Source organism: Globicephala melas, chromosome 2 (genome assembly GCF_963455315.2).
Source record: "Globicephala melas chromosome 2, mGloMel1.2, whole genome shotgun sequence".
Taxonomy (NCBI): Eukaryota; Metazoa; Chordata; class Mammalia; order Artiodactyla; family Delphinidae; genus Globicephala; species Globicephala melas.
In genome coordinates, this window is record NC_083315.2 from 36,370,504 (window position 1) to 36,390,964 (window position 20,461).

At 47.0% G+C, this 20,461-nt stretch overlaps 3 protein-coding genes across 5 annotated transcripts in view; 1 reads left to right on the plus strand and 2 right to left on the minus strand.

Moving 5' to 3' along the window:
* Positions 1–3,163, plus strand: part of WDR73 (WD repeat domain 73) — a 17,569-nt gene extending 14,406 nt beyond the window's left edge. For all 3 annotated transcript variants that reach the window (XM_060293809.2, XM_030878556.3, XM_060293808.1), the window contains one exon: positions 560–3,163. In XM_060293809.2, coding sequence (XP_060149792.1) covers positions 560–795 — 236 coding nt within the window. In that variant the 3' untranslated portion in view covers positions 796–3,163. The remainder of the gene's footprint in view (positions 1–559) is intronic.
* LOC132596457 (putative SCAN domain-containing protein SCAND2P) lies at positions 2,690–19,668 on the minus strand. The gene is given in 6 exon segments (XM_060293423.2): positions 2,690–13,438; positions 17,516–17,622; positions 17,786–17,870; positions 18,631–18,840; positions 18,842–19,026; positions 19,596–19,668. Coding segments are annotated over 5 exon segments (597 nt in total). The 3' UTR covers positions 2,690–13,438; positions 17,516–17,578.
* The window catches only part of ZSCAN2 (zinc finger and SCAN domain containing 2), a 45,342-nt gene continuing 27,570 nt past the window's right edge, over positions 2,690–20,461 (minus strand). The window contains 2 exon segments of the mRNA XM_030878558.3: positions 2,690–12,695; positions 12,697–13,135. Coding sequence (XP_030734418.2) covers positions 12,410–12,695; positions 12,697–13,135 — 725 coding nt within the window. The 3' untranslated portion in view covers positions 2,690–12,409.

Below are 20,461 nucleotides of genomic sequence, written 5' to 3' on the forward strand. Positions count from 1 at the left end.
TAGTTCTCTCTAAAGGCTTCTCTTTCCCCCATCAAGTAGGAGACAAGGCCCTCTGCTGAGAGGGACTCACATGTGGAGGGATTAGAATTGGGGGCAAGTGGAAGAGGTTTGAAAAGTCTCTAAAGCCTCCGTTTCTTGGGGAAAATAATAGTACCTACTTCATACAGTTGTGAGGGTTAAAAGAGAGAGTGCAAGATTAGCCTTGGGCCTGGCACGTGATAGATGGACAACAGATGCTTATTGTTATAGCTCCTTGGAGTCATCAGCTGCTGACATTGACGGCAGATGTTACGTGCCCTTCAGTTGGCCTTTAATTTTATTTATTTATTTTTTTGGCTGCACTGCGCAGCTTGTGGGATCTTAGTTCCCCGACCAGGGATAGAACCTGTGCCCTCAGCAGTGAAAGCGCAGAGTCCAAACCACTGGACCGCCAAGGAATTCCCTCAGTTGGCCTTTAAGTATCTTGTGGCTATTTGATTCATCATCCTCTAGCCTGTTTTGGTTCCGTAGAGCATTCAGAGATTCAGCGTCAATGCTCGCTTTTCTTGTTCTTCCTCAGGTTTTGATGGGACGGTCCAGGTCTATGACGTCACGTCTTGGGGTGGAAGGGGGCGCCAAGTAGAACCTCTCTTCACTCACAAAGGTCACATCTTCCTAGACGGCAATGGGATGGACACTGCTCCACTGGTCACCACCCACACCTGGCACCCCTGCAAACCGAGGACTTTGTTGTCTGCAGCAAGTGATGCCTCTCTGCACGTATGGGACTGGGTGGACCTCCATGCTGCCCGCTGACTCCAGCATCTTTCCGCCCAGGCCCTAGGAAGCTGCTGTGTAGCAAGGATATTGATTCAAGATTCAAGTGACCACAGAGCCCTGTTACCAGCTGAGTGGCTGTGGGCAAGTTAACCAGCCCCTCAGTCCCAGTTTCTTTATTTGTAGAATGAGACTGGTAATAACTACCTGGTAGGACCGTTGGGAAAGTTAGAAGTAACATATTTAAAACTAACTGGTAAGGGGACTTCCCTGGTGGCACAGTGGTTAAGACTCCGCGCTCCCAATGCAGGGGGCCCGGGTTCAATCCCTGGTCAGGGAACTAGATTCCACATGCATGCTGCAACTAAGAGTTCGCATGCCACAACTAAGGAGCCTGCCTGCCGCAACTAAGGAGCCCATGTGCTGCAACTAAGGCTCCTGCGAGCCACAACTAAGGAGCCCACCTGCTGCAACTAAGACCCAGCACAACCAAATAAATAATAAAAAATAATAATAATAACTGGTAGGATTCATGGCACAATAAAGATTTCGTAGCTACTCTTAGATCTGGGAGCCCCATTTCCCCCAAGTGTAAAATGGCAGCATTTTACCCCTGTCTGCATTCACAACATCATGGAATCTGAAGAGCCAACGAATGTAAACAGGTTCTGTGAACTTTTCTACAGAAGTGAAAATGTATAGTGACAGATAATCATGAAAAAAGTCAACCCCAGTAGCAATTAAGGAAATAGCAATTAAAATAAGGTTATGCCATTTTTATTTACTAAATTGCCAAATTTTAAAACATTTTTGCCTTGAACAGCTGTTAGAGGTTACATGGTACACAATTCAGAAGGTACAGAGGAGCATCTTAGTTCTTTGGGGGCAGCTGTTTTTAAAGGTGGTAACAGCCAGGGTGGGGAGCTAGGCATTCTCATCAGTACCACCTGCAGCTGGCATTCAGGCAGAGACTGGCCACCCTCCTCTTGGGCGGTTCTCACTGGAACACGGCCTTCACCAGGGTGATGCTTTCCAACCCCTGCCCCCCAGGGGAGTAGGCCCAAAGGACATTTCTTTTTGGTGGCCCGTAGCAAATATGAAAGTGTACCTGCATGTGATTCCTCACTGTCACATTTGTTAAAGGATTTTCAGCAATTTTCTTGTTGAAATTATGTGATTACTAGTCAGTTTGGGCTCTGATTTTTTTTTTAAAGTAGCTTTATTGAGACATAATTCACATACCATACAATTCAACCATTTAAAATGTACAATTTAATGGGTTTTGGTATACTACTTTATTAGTTTTTAAAGATTATGGTAAAATATATCTAACAATTTGCCATTTTCCCCATTTTTAAGTGTACAACTCAGTGGCATTAATTACATTCACAATGTTGCATGACCAGCACCACTATTTGTTTCCAAAACTTTTCATCACCCCAAACAAACTGACTATTGTGGGCTCTGGTTTTTTGGCTCTCAGCTGGGCTCCTATAACAAAATGCCACAGACTGGGGTCTAAAACAACAGAGATTTCCTTCTCACAGTTCTGGAGGCTGGGAAGTCCAATATCAAGGTGCGGGCTAGGTGGGTTTCATCCTGAGGCCTCTTCTCTTAGCTTGTAGGTGGCCACCATCTTGCTGTGTGCTCACATGACCTCTTCTCTGTGCTCCTGCAGAGAAAGCCCTGGTCTCTGTTCCTCTTCTTATGACACCAGTCCTTTCAGATTAGAGCCTCACCCTTATGACATCACTTAACCTTAATTACCTCTTAAAAGCTCTATCTCCAAATACAGTTACATTGGGGGTTATGGGGGTGGGAGGGGGTATAATTTGACCCATAGCATTTAGGAATTATTTTGAAGTAAGAAAAACCTAATAATTTTTCCAATGAAATGATTTTTTTAATTAATTTAACAAATGTAATGAATGAGCATTACATTTTTTTTTTTTTTTTTCTGTATGCGGGCCTCTCACTGTTGTGGCCTCTCCCGTTGCGGAGCACAGGCTCCGGACGCACAGGCTCAGCAGCCATGGCTCACGGGCCCAGCCGCTCCGCGGCATGTGGGATCTTCCCGGACTGGGGCACGAACCCGTGTTTCCTGCATCGGCAGGCGGACTCTCAACCACTGCGCCACCAGGGAAGCCCGAGCATTACATTTTGGAGAGATGTAATTAAACAATTTCAGACTCAAGATGTGATCCTTCTTACCATCGTCTGGAGTCTTCTCTCTAATCCTTTTCTTCCCCTCCATTGCCCCATGAGAACTGATTCTATAGATTCATTTCCAGAAAAAGGTAATTTCTTCTTTGCTGTGCGCCATTTCGGCTTAAGCTTAACAGGAACGCTCTGCTTTCAGATAGAAGAGGAAACCTATATGACAAATCAGGGATTTTTTTTTTTTCAAGAGAGTTGGATTACCAGCATAGCACTGGCTAAACTATATTATTTCACCAAGTAAAAGAGATGAATAATTTAGAAAATAGTAGAATTGATACATGAATTGAAAAGCTGCTTTTCTAGGGACTTCGCTGGTGGCGCAGTGGTTAAGAATCCGCCTGCCGATGCAGGGAATGCCCTAGTCCGGGAAGATCCCACACTGAAGCAGCTAAGCCCATGAGCCACAACTACTGAAGCCCACGTTCTAGAGCCGGTGCTCTGCAACAAGAGAAGCCACCGCAATGAGAAGCCCACAAGCAGCAACGAAGAGTAGCCCCCGCTCACCACAACTAGAGAAAGCCCATGGGCAGCAACGAAGACCCAACGCAGCCAAATTAAAAAAAAAAAAAAAACTTTAAAAGAAGAAAAGCTACTTTTCTGAAAAATACTGATACATCAGTCAGTCATGGTCCAGCCAGGAAGACTGAATCCACACCAGATAATTCAGTGGAGGGAATTTCATTATGTGGAATCTGAAAGAGGTTGCAAGGGAAGGTGAGGCCCTAAAGGAGGTGGTGGGTGTGTTGCCCAGAGCCCAGGAATGGGGCCTCCCAGTGGGAACTGAGCACAGTGATCTTGCCGGGCTGTGGCTGGGGCCGTGGCAGGATCTGAGACTGCAAACAGCTAGACTACAGGAAGTACAGAGAACGAAGGCCCCAGGCTTCTCTCCTTCCACCCTCCAACATCCTGCCTGTGCCATGGACCAAACCTGGCAGGAGCTCGTCAGCAAGGGAGCCTGGGAAATGCAGCAAGCAGGGTACGGGGCCAGGATGGATCTGAGGACAAACAGGCAAATGACTGGCACCACAGCCAAACCTCCTCAAGCAAGAAAAAGGAATAAAATGAATAAAGAAAATAGAACAAGGATATCACAACAGATCTAGAGAACAAGAATTATAAGAGAATATAGTGTGCACAATATTAATTTGAAAATCTCAAACAGTTAATTTTCTTGAAAATATACATTGATTTTTATAAATTTCTTTTTTTAGTAGAGAATCTGAATTATCCAATAAGAAAGAAAAAACTACTCAAGGAATAACACCAAAAAGAATGTGGGGAGGGGGGACAATTTTGTAAATAATTTTTTTTCAAACTTTTAAAGAACAGAAAATTCCCATGCTATAGAGACTATTTCACATAAAAAATCTAAAAACTCATTTTATGAAGGTACTGTAATCCTAATAACAAAACTTGGCCAAGAAACTGTGCTCAAACACAACACCACACTCTCTCAAGCTCAGGTTTTCACACTAGGCAGTGGCCTCAACACTATACTCCACAACGGTCCTTTTATAACCAATATATTTTTTTTTCAATGGGGAGAAATGTACTCATTTTAATGGAATTCCAAAAGATAGTATAATTTTAAATAAAATAGCCTAACAGGCATAGGTTATTAGAAACAGACACAAGCTACAAAAAGACTAAAAAGAAAGTATACACAAATAGCTTTTAATGTATTGGAAATAAATGGCTTCATTCTGGATTTTTTTTTTTATTATTACAAACCAGGAACATTTTTATTGTTTATTCCCCATAGACAAACTATATTAAGATTTTGGTGAAAACACTTTTTTTTTTTAACATCTTTATTGGAGTATAATTGCTTTACAATGGTGTGTTTCTGTTTTATTCACAAAATGAATCAGCTATATATATATATATATATATATATATATATATATATCCCCATATCTCTTCCCTCTTGCATCTCCCTCCCTCCGACCCTCCCTATCCCACCCCTCTAGGTGGTCACAAAGCACCGAGCTCTGCTATGTAGCTGCTTCCCACTAGCTATCGGTTTTACATTTGGTACTGTATATATGTCCATGCCACTCTCTCACTTCGTCCCAGATTACCCTTCCCCCTCCCCGTGTCCTCAAGTCCATTCTCTAGTACGTCTGCGTCTTTAATCCTGTCCTGCCCCTATGTTCTTCATGACCCTTTTTTTTTTTTTTAGATTCCATAAATATGTGTTAGCATATGGTATTTGTTTTTCTCTTTCTGACTTACTTCAATCTGTATGACAGACTCTAGGTCCATCCACCTCACTACAAATAACTCAATTTCATTTCTTTTTATGGCTGAGTAATATTCCATTATATATATGTGCCACATCTTCTTTATCCATTCATCTGTCGATGGACACTTAGGTTGCTCCCATGTCCTGGCTATTGTAAATAGAGCTGCAATGAACATTGTGGTACATGACTCTCTTTGAATTATGGTTTTCTCAGGGTATATGCCCAGTAGTGGGATTGCTGGGTCGTATGGTATATAACCAGTATTTTAAACACCCCTTTACTATCCTGAAATAAAAGTTTACAGGGAATATTGATTGTTTACAAACCTAATATCAAAATCACTTTAAAACATAAGGGAATAAAATACAAAAGATTCTGTATTTCAGTGTAAATGCTCATTCTTTCACATAATGAGGTAATCAGATGCCTGCGTGTATGTAGTAAAATCATCAAGAGCAGGACAGCCATGATTATACAGCCAGACTGGTGTGCTGCATTTGTGACTAACACCCAAGAGTCAAGAACGTGATTTTTCTGAGTTGGTGAACAACTCTTTGGAAAGTTCTAAACAAAAGAAAGTACTGTTTTCTCCAGTTTTACGCAGTAGTTGAGTTTTTGGGAAATTCAGGTGTATTAAAACTGTGCAAAACTTTCCTTGTGTATTTGTAAAAAGTTAGGTTCAGAAAAATGGTACAGATGAACTGGTTTGCAGGGCAGAAATTGAGACATAGATGTAGAGAACAAACGTATGGACACCAAGCGGAGAAAGCGGCGGGGGTGGGGGTGGTGTGACGAATTGGGCAATTGGGATTGACATGTATACACTGATGTGTATAAAATTGATGACTAATAAGAACCTGCTGTATAAAAATAAAATAAAATTTTAAAAAAGAGAGAGAAAAGAAGTTAGGTTCTAGGCACACATAATTGTAAAAAGGTTTTCCCCTACATCAGTGGTTCTCAAACTGTAATATGCATAAGAATCACCTAGGGGACTGGTTAAAACACAAACTGCTGGGCTCCGTTCCCAGAGTTTCTGATCAGTAGGAATGTTACCCAGGGTGTTGTGAGAGAAGCAGACCAATAGGAGTTATTACACACACACACACACACACACACACACACACACACACACACACACACACGGAGTACCTGTGGGAGCTGGGCCCACAGTCTCTGTAAGGCTGCTGTCTTCCTGTCCATCTGCTGCTGGAGCTTGGGGCCCACAGGGCAGGCAGGAAGGGGATGGCAAGGACCAGCTGGAACCTGTCAACTCTCGCTGTCTCCAGTCTTGATGCAGGTCACCTGCACGATTCATCACTGAGCTAAACATGCCCCCGGCCTAGGGGTAGGAGAAGCTTAAGGAAGGTCACGGGAAGGTGGAGCAGCTGCAGGTAGATAATCCACACTGACCGGTGAGTCACAGCCGCACCTGCCCCAACGCCCGAGCGTAAAACCAGCACGGCTGCGGCTTCCCTTCCACCCACCACGTCTCACTCAGAAACGTCTCTCGTGGTCCACTCTACCCAGAAACACACAGGGGAGTGAATTCTGGGGCATGTGGTTCCGCCCAGCCAAGTCACCACATTAAAAAGCCACCTCAAGTTTGAGGGTGGGGCTGGAGAATTTGCACTTCAGATAAGCTCCCGGGTGATGCGCACGCTGCAAGTCTGGACCAGGCTGAGGATCACCGCCCTCCAAGAATGCCCGGCAGGACTCTAGTGCAGGACTGCCTCAACAATTGCATTGCATCTCCGTGGCCCCCGTCACTGCACACCGGGTGTGCCCCCAATTTTTATGACAAGCACAAATCCCCACCTCCGACTGCCAAAATGCTTCTTTGAGAATGGACATATTCCACAGGGAGGAACTCCTGGGGTTCTCTCAGCAATTCTAGGAAGATGCCCCAGAGAACCCCTTAAGGGACCGAAAGAAAATAAGCGATTCACGTTGACATCAGCACAGGATCCACTCTGGCAGCGGGACAGAAGACCCAGCAGCATGGACAGCAGAGAAAGTTTAGGAACTGTTTTGGCCTCACAAAAGCTCAAGGATACAAGAAAGACCAAGCAGCTATTTAGAGAGGATGAAAGAGGAGCAAGCAAGAAACCCTGCGAATAGCAACGTAAAGAAGGTGAGTAATTCGATTTGGGGCAGCTCTTGCATATGTGTGCTCAGAAGGATGTGTTCCAGAACAGAATGTGTCAAGGTGAGAAGGGTGTCACCAGGCCAGAGGAGGAGGCATGTTGAGGCGTGTCCAGGGGAGCAAGGGGTACTTTTAAAGGCTGTGTCTTTAGGGTCTCAGCCCAGACCCTTCTCTGGAACTGCCTCCCACTCTTCCAGGTCCTCTGAAAGTGTGAGTCAGCCACCCCCGCCCGGCCACAGCGGCTTGGCCCAGGGAGGGACGTGTGACCCAGGGACCCAAATCCTTTCACTAGGATGAGCCAATCTGAACTTCTCTCAGAGAATTTGAACTACATAACACAGAACTCCAGTCCACCAGGGAGAATGGAGTCAGGGCCAGGGTCGGCTCCGCGTGGGTGGGGCTGGGTTTCTGGGGAGCAGGAACCAGGGTCTGTGGAAGAGGCCATTCCTCAGAGACTGAGACACCTGTGGAGAAAAGCAGAGGTGAGAAAGAAACTGGCAGGCTGAGACAGAGCACAGCACAGGTTGAATGAATGAAGGAAACATGAATCGCCCCTCCCACACATGATCTCCGTGATTGGTTATTATGAACGAGTCGAGTCACTGGAGGTTAGGGAGGGAAGCAGGTGTTCCCACAGCCGTGGGAGAAGGAGGTGATGCTATAGGTTCTGATTCTCTCAACTAGCATTTACTGAGTATTGCTGTGCGCCGACTACCATGCTGGATGCTGGGATAGGAGATACGGAGATATAGAAATATAGCCCCACTGGTGGGGGATTTGGGGGGAACACCCATAGAGGGAAGGGGTCGTGTGTTGTAGGAGCACAGAGGGCTGAGTATCCGCCTCCGCTTGGCTAGAGACCAGGTGTGATCAGGAAAGGTGATATTTGGGTTGCATCTTTCCTTCAGGCCAAGGAGAGGGTAGGGTGTTCCAGGCAGAGGAAACAGCAAAGGAAAGGACAAGTGGAAAAAGGCATAGCCCCAGGAAGTTGGAACTGCAGCTGAGAAAATGGGCCGTAGCTGGTCTGCATTGGCCCTGAGTGCTGTGCCCAGGCGCTGAGCTGGGAGTCCCTCAAGGATTCGGCGTGAGAGGGCGGCTGGCCGCGGCCATGGCCTGGAAGAGGGGGTGGAGACCTCCTCCAGGCAGGAAGAGCGAGGGCACGTGATACAGCGCTCACACCTGCGGCAGCCTGCCTGTAGAGCTCATCTGCTTTTCTGGATTCATTTCAGTATAGCCAGCCAATGAGTGGTTTAGATCTTCTCTGCCCAGTGCCACCCTTAGACTTGGGCAAAATGGATGCCATGAACTAAGCCAGACCCAAAAGGACAAATATATGATCCCACATACATGGGGAGCCTAAAATAGGCCTGTTCATAGAGACAGAAAACAGAATGGTGGTTGCCAGGGGCTGGGGGAGGCGGGCATGGGGAGTTCCTGTTTAATGGGTACAGAGTTTCAGTTTGGGATGATAAAAAAGTTCTGGAGTTGGATAATGGTGATAGTTGCACAAAAGTGCAACTGTACTTAATGCCCCTGAATTGCACACTTAAAAATGGTTAAAAGGGTAAATTTTAGATTATGTTTATTTTACCACAGTTTTTAAAAAGTGGATGCCAGGGCTCCATGCTATAGAAGGCCCAGCCCCACTCCAGCCCTCCTCTGGCTGCGCCCTTGTCCTATGGGCTTTCAGCATTCAAGCACCTCGCAGGCCTGAGAGAGGCTGCCCTTCCCTAATGGGCTATGGAAGGGAGTCCACAGACTAACTTGGACCATACACAATAATTCCCTTATGTACTGACTTCACTGCCCGACCCCACATATGCTGTAGCTACCAACAGTTTGCACGGTTGCGAGTCAGACAGCTCAGGGCCCAAGTCCCAGCTCTGTGTTCAGTTTCCCCCTCTGTAAAATGGGCCTAATCATAGTAGCACCTCATGAAGTGGCTGAAATGGGTAAATGAGCCCCTGCAATAATGTGGTTAGAGGCCTGACACACAAGAAATATCAGAAAACTTGGCTCCTACTAGAATATTCACTCTGCGTTCTTGACTGGAGGACTGATTATAGTTGTGTTGAAGAGAAGTGAAGGGAGAAGGTCATGTTCTCTGAGGGTGGTGCAAAGTTATCCAGGCAGGCGAGTGGGAGCCCCCTGCCCTGGGCTGAGCCAGCTGGGAGGCCTGGGTCACGCTCACCAGACAGTGGTGTCTGCAAGTCCCACGTGACTTATTATACTCTTCGGAGACATCAGTCTCACACAAGTCTCTGCCCTGGGGCTTAGAGTCTCATAATAAGTTTGATTAAAATGTCTCTCCCTTGGACCGTTCCACTCACAGGATTCACTTAGAATTCATTTATTTGGTGGGTTAATATTTTGCATCAGCTTTGTCTAAGCAGGATCAGTGCCCTGAGACCCAACCCTGGTGTTTCTTGCTATCTGTAAATGAGAATAAGGACAGGTATTTTTGCTATGAGTTTCTTCGATAAAAATTTGGCAATGCATAATTTGTGTCACCTAATTGCAACTTTTATAAGAAGTGAATTTTATGCATCCCCAGTTATAACTTCTTTTTCTTGAGGGATTTTCAAGTAGCTTCCAAAAGCCACCCTGCTTGTCTGGTTCAGATACTTTAAAGGCATAATTATGAGTTTGAATTGAGTTAAAAATAAGAGCCTCCAGAGCTTAGCTCCTGCTGAGCACAGTGGCAGGCGAAAAGGTAAATCAAAACACTTTTGAGCAAGAGAATGGATGGCTACAGTTTCAAATAAAAAATTAGGACGCTGTAAAAATCATCATATTACATTTGGTTCACTGGGAAACATCTCCATGCGGCTACTAACCCACACTTAACTCACTGTTGTAAGTACTCCATGTAGGAGTACTAACAGCAAACGTTACTTAAAGCAACTAACATGTCACATTGCTCTAAGGATGATAAAATACATATGAAATACATACAATCTCCAGCTCAACTTTCCCTTATTTTGCTAAGGGGAAAAACACATGTGAGATGAAATTGTGTGGGTATTATATTTGAATCTTCTGGATCATTCCAAAGTATGATAGCAAATTTTCTAAAAGGAAATCTGGTTACTTCCAAAGTATTTTTATAATGCAGAGCTACACTAGGTTTTAGTATGATGAATTTCCACCTAAGTGAAGACTTTCTCATTGAAAAGAGTGAAATTATTGAAAATATTCCATATCAGATTTATTTCCTGGCTACACAAAAAACTCTAAGCTCAGATTTCTGGGATACCTTTGTTGTTGTTTGTTTGGCCATGCTGCACAGCTTGCAGGATCTTAGTTCCCCAACCAGGGACTGAACCCGTGCCCCCTGCAGTGGAAGCGTGGAGTCCTAACCACTGGCCCACCAGGGAACTCCCAGGGATACCTGGAAAAACCATCTTCCAAAAAAGGCTCTTTGAAAAGTCTCCTCAATGGCAGCAGATTGACATGCTTTGAAGGGATGTCAGTCCCTTTTTGGAAAGGAGATACTGGGCAGAGTCACCTCTCGTGGATAAGGGAGGTGATCAGGCTAGACAATAAGCAAACTGTCTTTTCTGTCAGTGTTTATCCAGCCTTCCCCACGTGTATCTCTGTGTGCTGGAGATACACGGACACGAGGCTTTCTAAGGTGGCTTGAAGACAGTTCTTAAAGGAAAACCCAAAGGATGTCTTCAACAATGGCAACAACATATAAAGTCCACAGTGCATCAAAATGACTACTTTTGACAGATACTTAGATAAGTTCTTTTATGTTTTTTTTAAAGAAAGACTAACTACTTCATAATCATACTTTATAAATCTACTTAGATAAAACTGTACTATGTGTAGATTGTGCTTTGTTTTATAATTGATGGGTTTCTGGAAAGTTGTGGGAAAATCCTTTAAAATCAAACACACAAGGAAATTATTTTAAGAGGGAGAAACTGTGTTCCCTTTATTTCCAAGCACCATTTGCTGTGTATGTCAGAGGCCCTCCAGGGACTCTGCTCCCAGAGAGATGCCCAAATCTCCAGAACCTGTCGACCTGCACTTGGCCTCCCCCGTCGGACCTGGACACCTGAGCACAGACGGGAACTAGTGAGCTCGTCAGAGGCAGGTGATAGAGCGGTAACTCCTCCAACCAGGAGTCTTCTTAATCAACGCCATGGTTCCTAGTTATTGCTCTGGACATATTTACAAACAGAAGAGACTTCACCCACTTTATCACCCTGGTTCACGATCTTCTAGACCTGGTCTCACATTTGTAGGATACGGTATGAGCTTTAAAGCTCTGCAGCAGCCCTGCTGGCAGTTTGGAGTGATTCACCATGCAAAAATTCTACTTCGGTTGAATCATGAAATCGCTAGTTTTATAGACCAAAAATGGCAATCTCCCTTGGTTCAACCTAATATGTTGGAGGAAGAGTAGGGTATGGTATGGTTTAGAAAGTCAGCCTTTAGCATTGATCTTTCCTCCTCTTCCCTCCTCCAAATAACCCAAAAGAATGCTTTCCTCTCAAGTAACTCCATGTAAATCTAAGACAGGGGATGTAGGGAAACACAGACAGTTCCGAGGCTCCAGTCCTCCCAGAGGGAGAACAGGGGAAGACCTTTAGAAATGTATTTAGTTCATAAACAAATCCTTGTTTAGCTGCCCAGTGCCGGGAGTAAACTGCTCAGCCACTGCTGGTTCTACATCTTTAATGCCATCACCACGGGAGGGCAGAGCCGCCTCCGGCCTGGAAGGAGGATTTGGATCTCACCCTCACATTACCATGCTGTGCAAATTAAGGCACAGAATCACAGTGAAGACACACTGAGATGGTGATACAGTCAGATTCAGAACGAGTCTCTGAAACCTCTGGAAATCAGCTTCCATTTTAACAGCATGGACATGAAAGCCTTGCGTGGTATTTCATAAGCCCAGCAGGTACTGAGTGAGAGAAACCCAGTCTGTTGGACTGGGTTTTGAGCTCTCTCTCCTTCTCCTGTGGGTGTCGTGGTATAGAATCAAGGGCCATACAAACCCGTTTTGGGGGTAGATTCTGCAGTGTTTTCAAGATAGGTCCCCTACACCTAGAGTCTCCCCGGCGTGGGCTCTCTGACGTGCACTAATACGTGAGCTATTGTTGAATTGGCTCCCACACTCAGCACATCCATAGCGTTTTTCTCCCGTGTGGATTCTCTGGTGAGTAATAAGACCTGAGCTCTGATTGAAGCTCTCCCCACGTTCCCCACGTTTATAGGGTCTCTCTCCAGTGTGGATTCGCCGGTGGGTAATGACGTTTGAGCAGTCACTGAAACGTTTCCCACATTCCAGACACTCAGAGGGTTTCTCTCCTCTGATGGCTGGTCAGAGTGGAACTCTTACTGACCGTTTTCCCACACTCGGGGCACTGGTAGGGCTTTTCGCCAGTGTGCGTTCAGCAGTGTGTCCTCAAGCGCGAGCCGTTGGTGAAACTCTTTCCACACTCACTACACTTACGGGGTTTCTCTCCTGTGTGGATTCTCTGGTGCATAATAAGGCCTGTGCTCTGCGTGAAGCCTGTGCGGCACTCCCCACATTTATAGGGCTTTTCTCCTGTGTGGATTCTCTGGTGTGTGATGAGGTCAGAATGATCACTGAAGCCTCTCCCACATTTGGGGCATTTGTAGGGCTTCCCCACCATGTGGATTCTCTGGTGGCAAACCAGATATGAGCTTTGGCCAAAGCTTTTCCCACACTGGCCACATTTATAGGGTTTCTTTTCTCCAGTGTGGGCTAATCTGTGGACAGCTAAGTGTGAGCTCAGGCTGAAATGTTTTCCACATTCACAGCATATATTGGGTTTTTCTCCAACATAGGTTCCCTGAGGACCTATGAATTTACCTAGGTCTCTTTCTGGAGGAGAGAGCAATTCTTGTCCATCTTCTAAGGATATTTCCCACTGCTTCTCTGCCCCATATTCACTTTCCCAGTCTTTCCTCCAGTTGAGGTATTGGGAACCATCCACGCTGGATCTTCCTAATAACACCCCAGGTAGTTTTACTGCCTCTGAAATGTCCTGGCTTGAATCCTCCTCATTCTCTGTCCTTGTTTCAAGATCTGAAAGAATGAAATGAAACTGCAAAGGTTACCTACTTTCTGATTCAGAAGAATGGAAACAATGTGAAAGAGGTCCTTACTGGTCACTTAAAAACAAGTTATTGGTGGTGACAGACCTTAATCAATTTTCCATTAACCAGGAACAAATAAGCTGGAATATGGCTGAACCATTGTCAAGACCAGCAGACATCCAGGCCTCACTCACTCCCCCAGCTTCTAAGCAGGAAGGTCATGTGGAGAAAGGCTGGAGGCAGGTCCAGGCGCACTTCTTCCTCTTCAGTCAGAGCTGCTCCCCCCTCCTCAGAGGCTCTGTCGCCAAGCTCAGCTCCCCCTCTCCTCCCATCACCTACGAACTGGCAATCGGTACTAAAAAGCCACCTTTCTCTTCCTGATACTGCCTTCTGGGTAGAGAGACGTGCCTTAGAATAATTCTCCTGGCCATTCTCCATCCCCTTCCTTACAGGTGGGAGGAATGACTTCCTTGGTTAACAAGCAGCTGGTGTACGTGGCTCAGATCAGCAGTGAAGGCTCTATCCCTGCAGGGCGAGGTGGTGGTTGTCCAGTGCTGCCTGTGGCTCAGTTCTGGGGCTCTGTGTGACCCCACAGCTAAGCCACACCCTCAAGAGCTCCACCATTTAGAAAGCTGCCATTCTGATCTCAATGTCTTACTCATGTCTCTCTCAGTCGGTCTAGAACCTGAGTAGGAGAACAGTTCTATTTACCAGATCACCTGAAATTCCAGCAAAATGACTGAGCCCCACCACGGAAGGGAGCTCATCTTAATCATGAGAAATTCACCCCTTCAATAATCTAAGGTTGACTGTAGTTTTAATTTAGGGTCATCCATGTTCCCTTTTTCTACTAACCTGGTTAAGTGATAGTTAATTAAAATTATAATTCAGATAGAAATTTAAAAGAGAAATCATAAACACTAATACTTCGTTTATAGCTACATATTCCAAGGTAACTAAAGAGACCAGGCTTTCTTTTCTGTTCTTCTCACAACTCCTGTGGTTTCAGCACCACAGAACAATAACCCGGGAAGATCAAGTGCCTGGGTTCCTCTCCCGCCCTTGCCCAGTGCTGGCTCATCCATGTTCAGAATTCCAGGTCTGACTTCTTTGTTGGTACGATACTAGCTTTCACTCATTTCCCACCTGCACGGGAAGTTTTCCAAATTTCCTTGAAATCCTGGAGACTGTCCTTCCAAAGTTCTTCACTTCCCTCCAGACTTGAGACCCCATCTGATGGGGGAACTGGAGGTCCTGCCCAAGGAAAAGCAAGAAGGGACATGGGGTTCTTACGTAATTTGCCTTCTGTTCTCATATGTGGAAGTGGTAGGTGGGATGAGAATGGAAGCACGCCTCAGAAAGGTCTAGTTTTCAGAAGAAAAAGTTAATGACTTAGGAAATTTTCCCCCTTAAGTTCAGCATACAGGGCAATGTGCTTATGTTTTTTAACAATAATTATAACGATGACAATGAGAACTAACATTTGCTGAATGCAAACAATGTAACAACCCAGGGAGGTAGTTACCATCACTGTATCCATTTTGCAGATAAGAAAATGGGGGCTCAGGGTGTTTAACCAATGTACCCGGGAACAGACAAGTCTTTAAAGTGGCAGACTGTTATATATAATATATGCAGAGTTCACACCTATGGGGCACTTTAGGTGGAAACAAACAACTGAAACTTTAAGTAACTCTCCTGTTTCTCTAATATTGTTACTAAAAGCAGGCAGGGAGATCCCTTTGCTGGCAAGCAGAGCAAAATCCTCAAAATCATCTTCCTGAGTCACCCTGGACTACTGGTTTCTATCAGTATTTAAAGATCGGCTGTAAATAGTATTCCTCTATAGAAATCAACGATTTTCCTCCTGACAAGCCCATTCACATACAGACTAGTGATACCAGAGTGACAGACATAAGCATGTCTCCTGATTCACGGTCCCTAATCTTCCCGCGGGGCTTCCTCTCTCCCACTGTTCTCAAGTGCACTTCGGGGAAGAGAGCTTACCATTGGGATACCCCCTCAAAGCCTGGGGGCCGAGGCTCCCGGGCTCCTCTTGGGGCTCCTCTGTCACCTCATTACCATCCCATCACTGCCTTCTGGTTCTCATTGGAGTCCCCTCTAGTCCGCAGAACGCCTCCTGCCACCTCAAAGGCATCAAAAGTGTTGGCCAGGGTCCAGGGACTCATCAGGGCATCCATCTCATCGTATAAGGGGCAGGTGCCTGGAGTGTGGGTGCTCCTGGCTTTGCGGTAGTCTGGAGGTTTTTGAACCGGTAGCGACACTGCTCCAGGGTCCGCAGGAAGCCCCGTTCCCGCAGCTGCTCAGCCACAATCCGGTACACCTGGCGGTTCCCATGGCACGTACAGAGCTTCTCATGAATCCAGGACTCACTGTGAATTCCCAGGAAAATCTTGGTTTCCTCGTAGCCCCAATGCATCCCTGCCACCTTCTCATCCTCCAGGCCCTGCCACTCCAGCTCATCCCCCATCTTGGCTTTTCTCAAGATGGGCACCTGGCCAGGCCTGACTCTGCCCCAACCCACCAGGGAGTCTCACACTCTCCTTCCCTCTGGAGCGCTGAAGACCTGGGCTCTGTGGCTTTTCCTCCTGCTCCACATGGGAGCTCACACAGGGGCTGTGGGTTGGAAAGGCTGTTTGCAGGGAGACAAGAAGAAGACATAATGGTTGGGTGAATTTAATAATCCCAACCACTTTATATGCCAGGGAGAGGAGATTTTTTTTTTTTAAGTCCAAGGGAGGGGGGCCTTCCTTGGTGGCACAGTGGTTGAGAGTCCGCCTGCCGATGCAGGGGACATGGGTTCGTGCCCCGGTCCAGGAAGATCCCACATGCCGCAGAGCGGCTGGGCCCATGAGCCATGGCCACTGAGCCTGCGCGTCCGGAGCCTGTGCTCCGCAACGGGAGAGGCCACAACAGTGAGAGGCCCGTGTACCGCCAAAAAAAAAAAAAAAAGTCCAAGGGTGGGCTTCCCTGTGGCGCAGTGGTTAAGAATCCACCTACCAATGCAGGGAACATGGGTTCAAGCCCTGGTCTGGGAAGATCCCACATGCCAAAAATAAATAAATTAATTAATTAAAATAAATAAATAAATGCAATGAGTGGGACAGGGAGGAGAGAAAGCAAAGGAAGAACTAAGCTACCATTTACTGAACACCAGGCACTGCACTGGAAACTTCACATTTGCTCAAAATTCCCGTTAGTATGCGGCAGAGCTGGGATTTGAACTCAAGACTGTCTGAATCTGAAGCTTTTGTTTTTCTCCCACTACACAATCCTGCATACTATGAGGACGAGATCCAGATACCGAAAGAAGGAAGTAGCCATTACTTTTAAGACAAACAAGCAATCTTAGAGTCAAGGAAAGAATGACTTAATACAACCCCTCACTACCTCAGCTGTGGCGCTGCCTTACACAAGGAAGGAGATTTGGGCAACATTTTTCAAGGTGATGAAATTTGGAGCCTCATCTATAAAGTTACTGGGCCTGCCCGCTGGGTAAAATTCCTTTGTAATTTCCGATAGGCAAGAGAACTGGTGCAAAGGGCCCCACTCAGTAGTAGAAGGTGACCTGAGTAAGAGGAATGTCTGGCCCACCTGGAAGCTGCTTATGGCCCCCCCTGGTCACAGCTGTGCTCCGGAGAAAAAGCCAGAGCCTGAGAATCAGGCAGGCCTCGGGGGAGAGAAAGGAGCCATTAGAGGGAACGCTTCTTGGCCCCCCCCCCCCACCAGGGACCAGCCCATCGGGTTTGGAAACAGAAAAGTCTTCCTCCTCCTCTTATTGTCTGCTTTGTCCCATCAAAGAAGGACTGGTGAAAAAGCAAAACAACACATTTCTCAAAGGAGAGTTCCAGATTTCCCTTCCATATCCATCCACGTTACTGACCGTCAGCGTTTTATGCTTTTATTCTTCAGTTTTGATAACACAGGTGAATCATCTGAATTGGTCTGGGGACACGTACCTGTTTTGGGAATTACCGCACTCTAGTTTAGCCCTACCTTGTGCCTTTCCTACCACCCAGGCCTAAAATTGGTACCCACACCTTACCTCCTGGGACCAGTAAGGTCTCACTCACATAAGGAGAGGTGCCACCAGCTCTGCTGTGTAGTTTTACAAAACATGCCGACCAAGGTTCTTCTTCCCTTTGGAGGTGCCTGTTGAGGATTCCACAGATTCATGTGGTCAGCCTCAGTTTATATGCCACATCCTCCCAGGGAAAGGAGCTGTACCCTCTACCCCACTTCCTGCACTCAGAGCGGGTTTCGCGCCCTCCCCACAGAAGGGTCCCTTCTCCCTCCCTACACCGCTGCTGCTTACCGCTCTCGTGGAAGGATCCAAGTTTTACTTTGGGGCTGTGGTTCATTTGGTCTTCTGGTTCTGGCTGTGAGTTCTTCACCACTGCCTGGAACAGATACATGGATTCTGTCTGTGCTTGCTTCAGATGGATGTTTAGGGGACCTAGTACCGATCCTGAGGGTTCCTTCTCCTCTGACAGCACCTCCTGTCCCTGCTCAAGGACTGGAAATGGTCAGAATTCTGTAGGCACTAAAACTTAATCATCCCCAGACATAAAGAAGCAAAGGGGGAACTCAGTCTTATGCAAATCACTGCAGGGGCAGTAAGGAATGTGGATGTGTGGGAGATGCCATGGAGATAAGATCTGGAACCCAGGCCCACTGCAATCTGCCCACCCAGCTCTCCCAGGGCTGCTCCTGTCAACCTCTAGGCAAAACTAACAATACAGAGAGAGCAAGCAACAAGGCAGCTATTTTGCAACAGGACCTAAAGGTTCAAAAATGTCAATAAAGACCAGTGAAACCCCTTGCTTCAGGCTGGCTGCTGCTGAATGAGAGCTGTTCTCCAAAGAGAAAATAGGTTGTATCTGCTCCTCCTGGATCAGAGTGGTGCTCAAACTATTTTAAACAATTCTCTTATTTACTGGTGGGGACCAACACTCAGAGCAACCAATGTTGTGCGTCCTCTGAAAAGTCAGTCTGAAAATGGAAGGAAAGTTGCAGCTACCAGGCCCAGGGAATAAGCAAATTCCATGCCGACACCAACAGCAAAGTGTACACATCACCCATACTGCTGGCAACCCAAGGTGGCTCTGTCTCTCACATTCCTCTATTTTAACTACTCAGAACTAAGTTTCCATATCTCACCTGCAGCCCCAGTCTTCCAGGTTCTTTTTGCAAGTCTTCCACCAGAGCCACTGCCTCCTCTCCACTCTCTGGATGTTTCTGTCTAACCCAGATCTGGATCTCCTGGGGAAGGACAGCCAGGAACTGTTCCAGGACTAGCAACTCCAGGATCTGCTCTTTCATACACTTCTCCTGTCTCAGCCACTGATGACAGAGCTTCTGGAGTTGGATGGAGTGCCTCCCGGGGTCCTGATGCTTCTTGATAGTGGAAGTACCAAAAGTGCTGGCAGGTCTCTGGTTCAGGGATACTCCCTTGAAAGAAAATTTCCTGCTCCCAGTGGGAATCTTCTTTCAGCTTCACTATTTGGAGCTCTTCTTGTACTTGAGGAGTCTGGATTTGTTCATCCACAGCTACAGCTATTGTTCAGATCAGAGAAGAACCCTGCAGCTGTGACCTGAAGTTCAAACCTCTTCCTTTACTTCACTGGGAAGCCACCTTTAGATAGGAGTCTAAGTAGAACTTGAAATTCTAGAGCCAGAGACATACATTACAGAGTGAATTCTAGTGAAAATCACAAGGGTTAGCCCAGTGGGATTGAGGTGAAGAAAAATCTTCCTATTCCTCCCTCCCCATGTCCTGATGCCCATGGAGTCTAGCCCTCTGTCACTGGGGACGCAGCTCCAGAAGTCTGACAGTAGGGGTCAAGGGCTGGTGGTCTGGTTGGAAAGCAGAGGAGCGTGAAGCTGTGTTTGCATAGCGATTTACTTAGCGCCAAGAAAATGCCAATGATCCATACTGAAGAATGAGGATGAGCTGATGGAGATAATGGGGACAATAAACTGCTCATTCTCCCAAGCCACTGGTCTTCAGAGTGTTGCCAAGTACATGCAGTACAAGAGGCAGACGGCACACAAGGTAGCAGCACCTTGGAGAGCAGAGCCTGAGTGGAGCCCGCTCTAAGCGTCAGAGATTCAACCGCTCCAACCCTCAACTCTCCTCGCCTCTGGGTGGGTTCTCAGATTTGTGCGGGCCCTCTCTGTATTCCTCAGTCTTGGCATCGTAACTCTCTCCCAAACAGGGAGATTTACCCTGGTTAAGGTTACAAGATGTAACAGCAAGGATAATAAGATCACAGACTCACAGGATGTTACAGTTGGAACGAAAGTTAAGAGATAGTCAGGCTTCAACTCCCTCAAAGCTGAGGCAGTCACGGCTCAGAGACCCCCAGGACCTTGCCCAAGGTCACAAAGCTGGCAGGAAATGGGCAGTGGCTCAGCCCGGTGACGGTGGACCGGCTGACTGGCCCGCAGAGCGTGACTTACACTGGAAGGCTACTCTGCTCCGCGGGCGACCTTCTTTAGAAGCTTTATGGGGTAAACGCGGGTCCTGGGGACAGGGTCGCTTCGTTGGCTACGAGGCCAGGGTCATCCCCACCGGGCCAGGTGGACAGGGAGAAGGAGGACGCCGCCAGCATGAGGGGCGCATCCTGCCCCGGGGTCTGCTCGCGGGGACGCGGGACCCGGGGTCTCCGCCCGGTCACGCCCAGCCCGCGCGGGCCCAGGCCCGAGGTGAGGGCCGCTCCTGTCCGCCGAGGCCCTGCGACCACTGGAGGTCCCCGACTCCGCGGTACCTTCTCTGTGGGCACGCAAAGTCCCCACACGACACTCCCACTACGAGACCAGAGCCCAAGTCCGGACCTTCGGAAAGCCATAAACACCGGAAGCGGAAATGCGAGCCCCAGAAAGACTGGGGCTTGGCCGGACTACATTTCCCATAGGCCTCCACCAGGCCCTGCAGACTGACAGCATGATTAACCAGTAATCTATGCGGATGGCTTGGGCGCCCATTTGT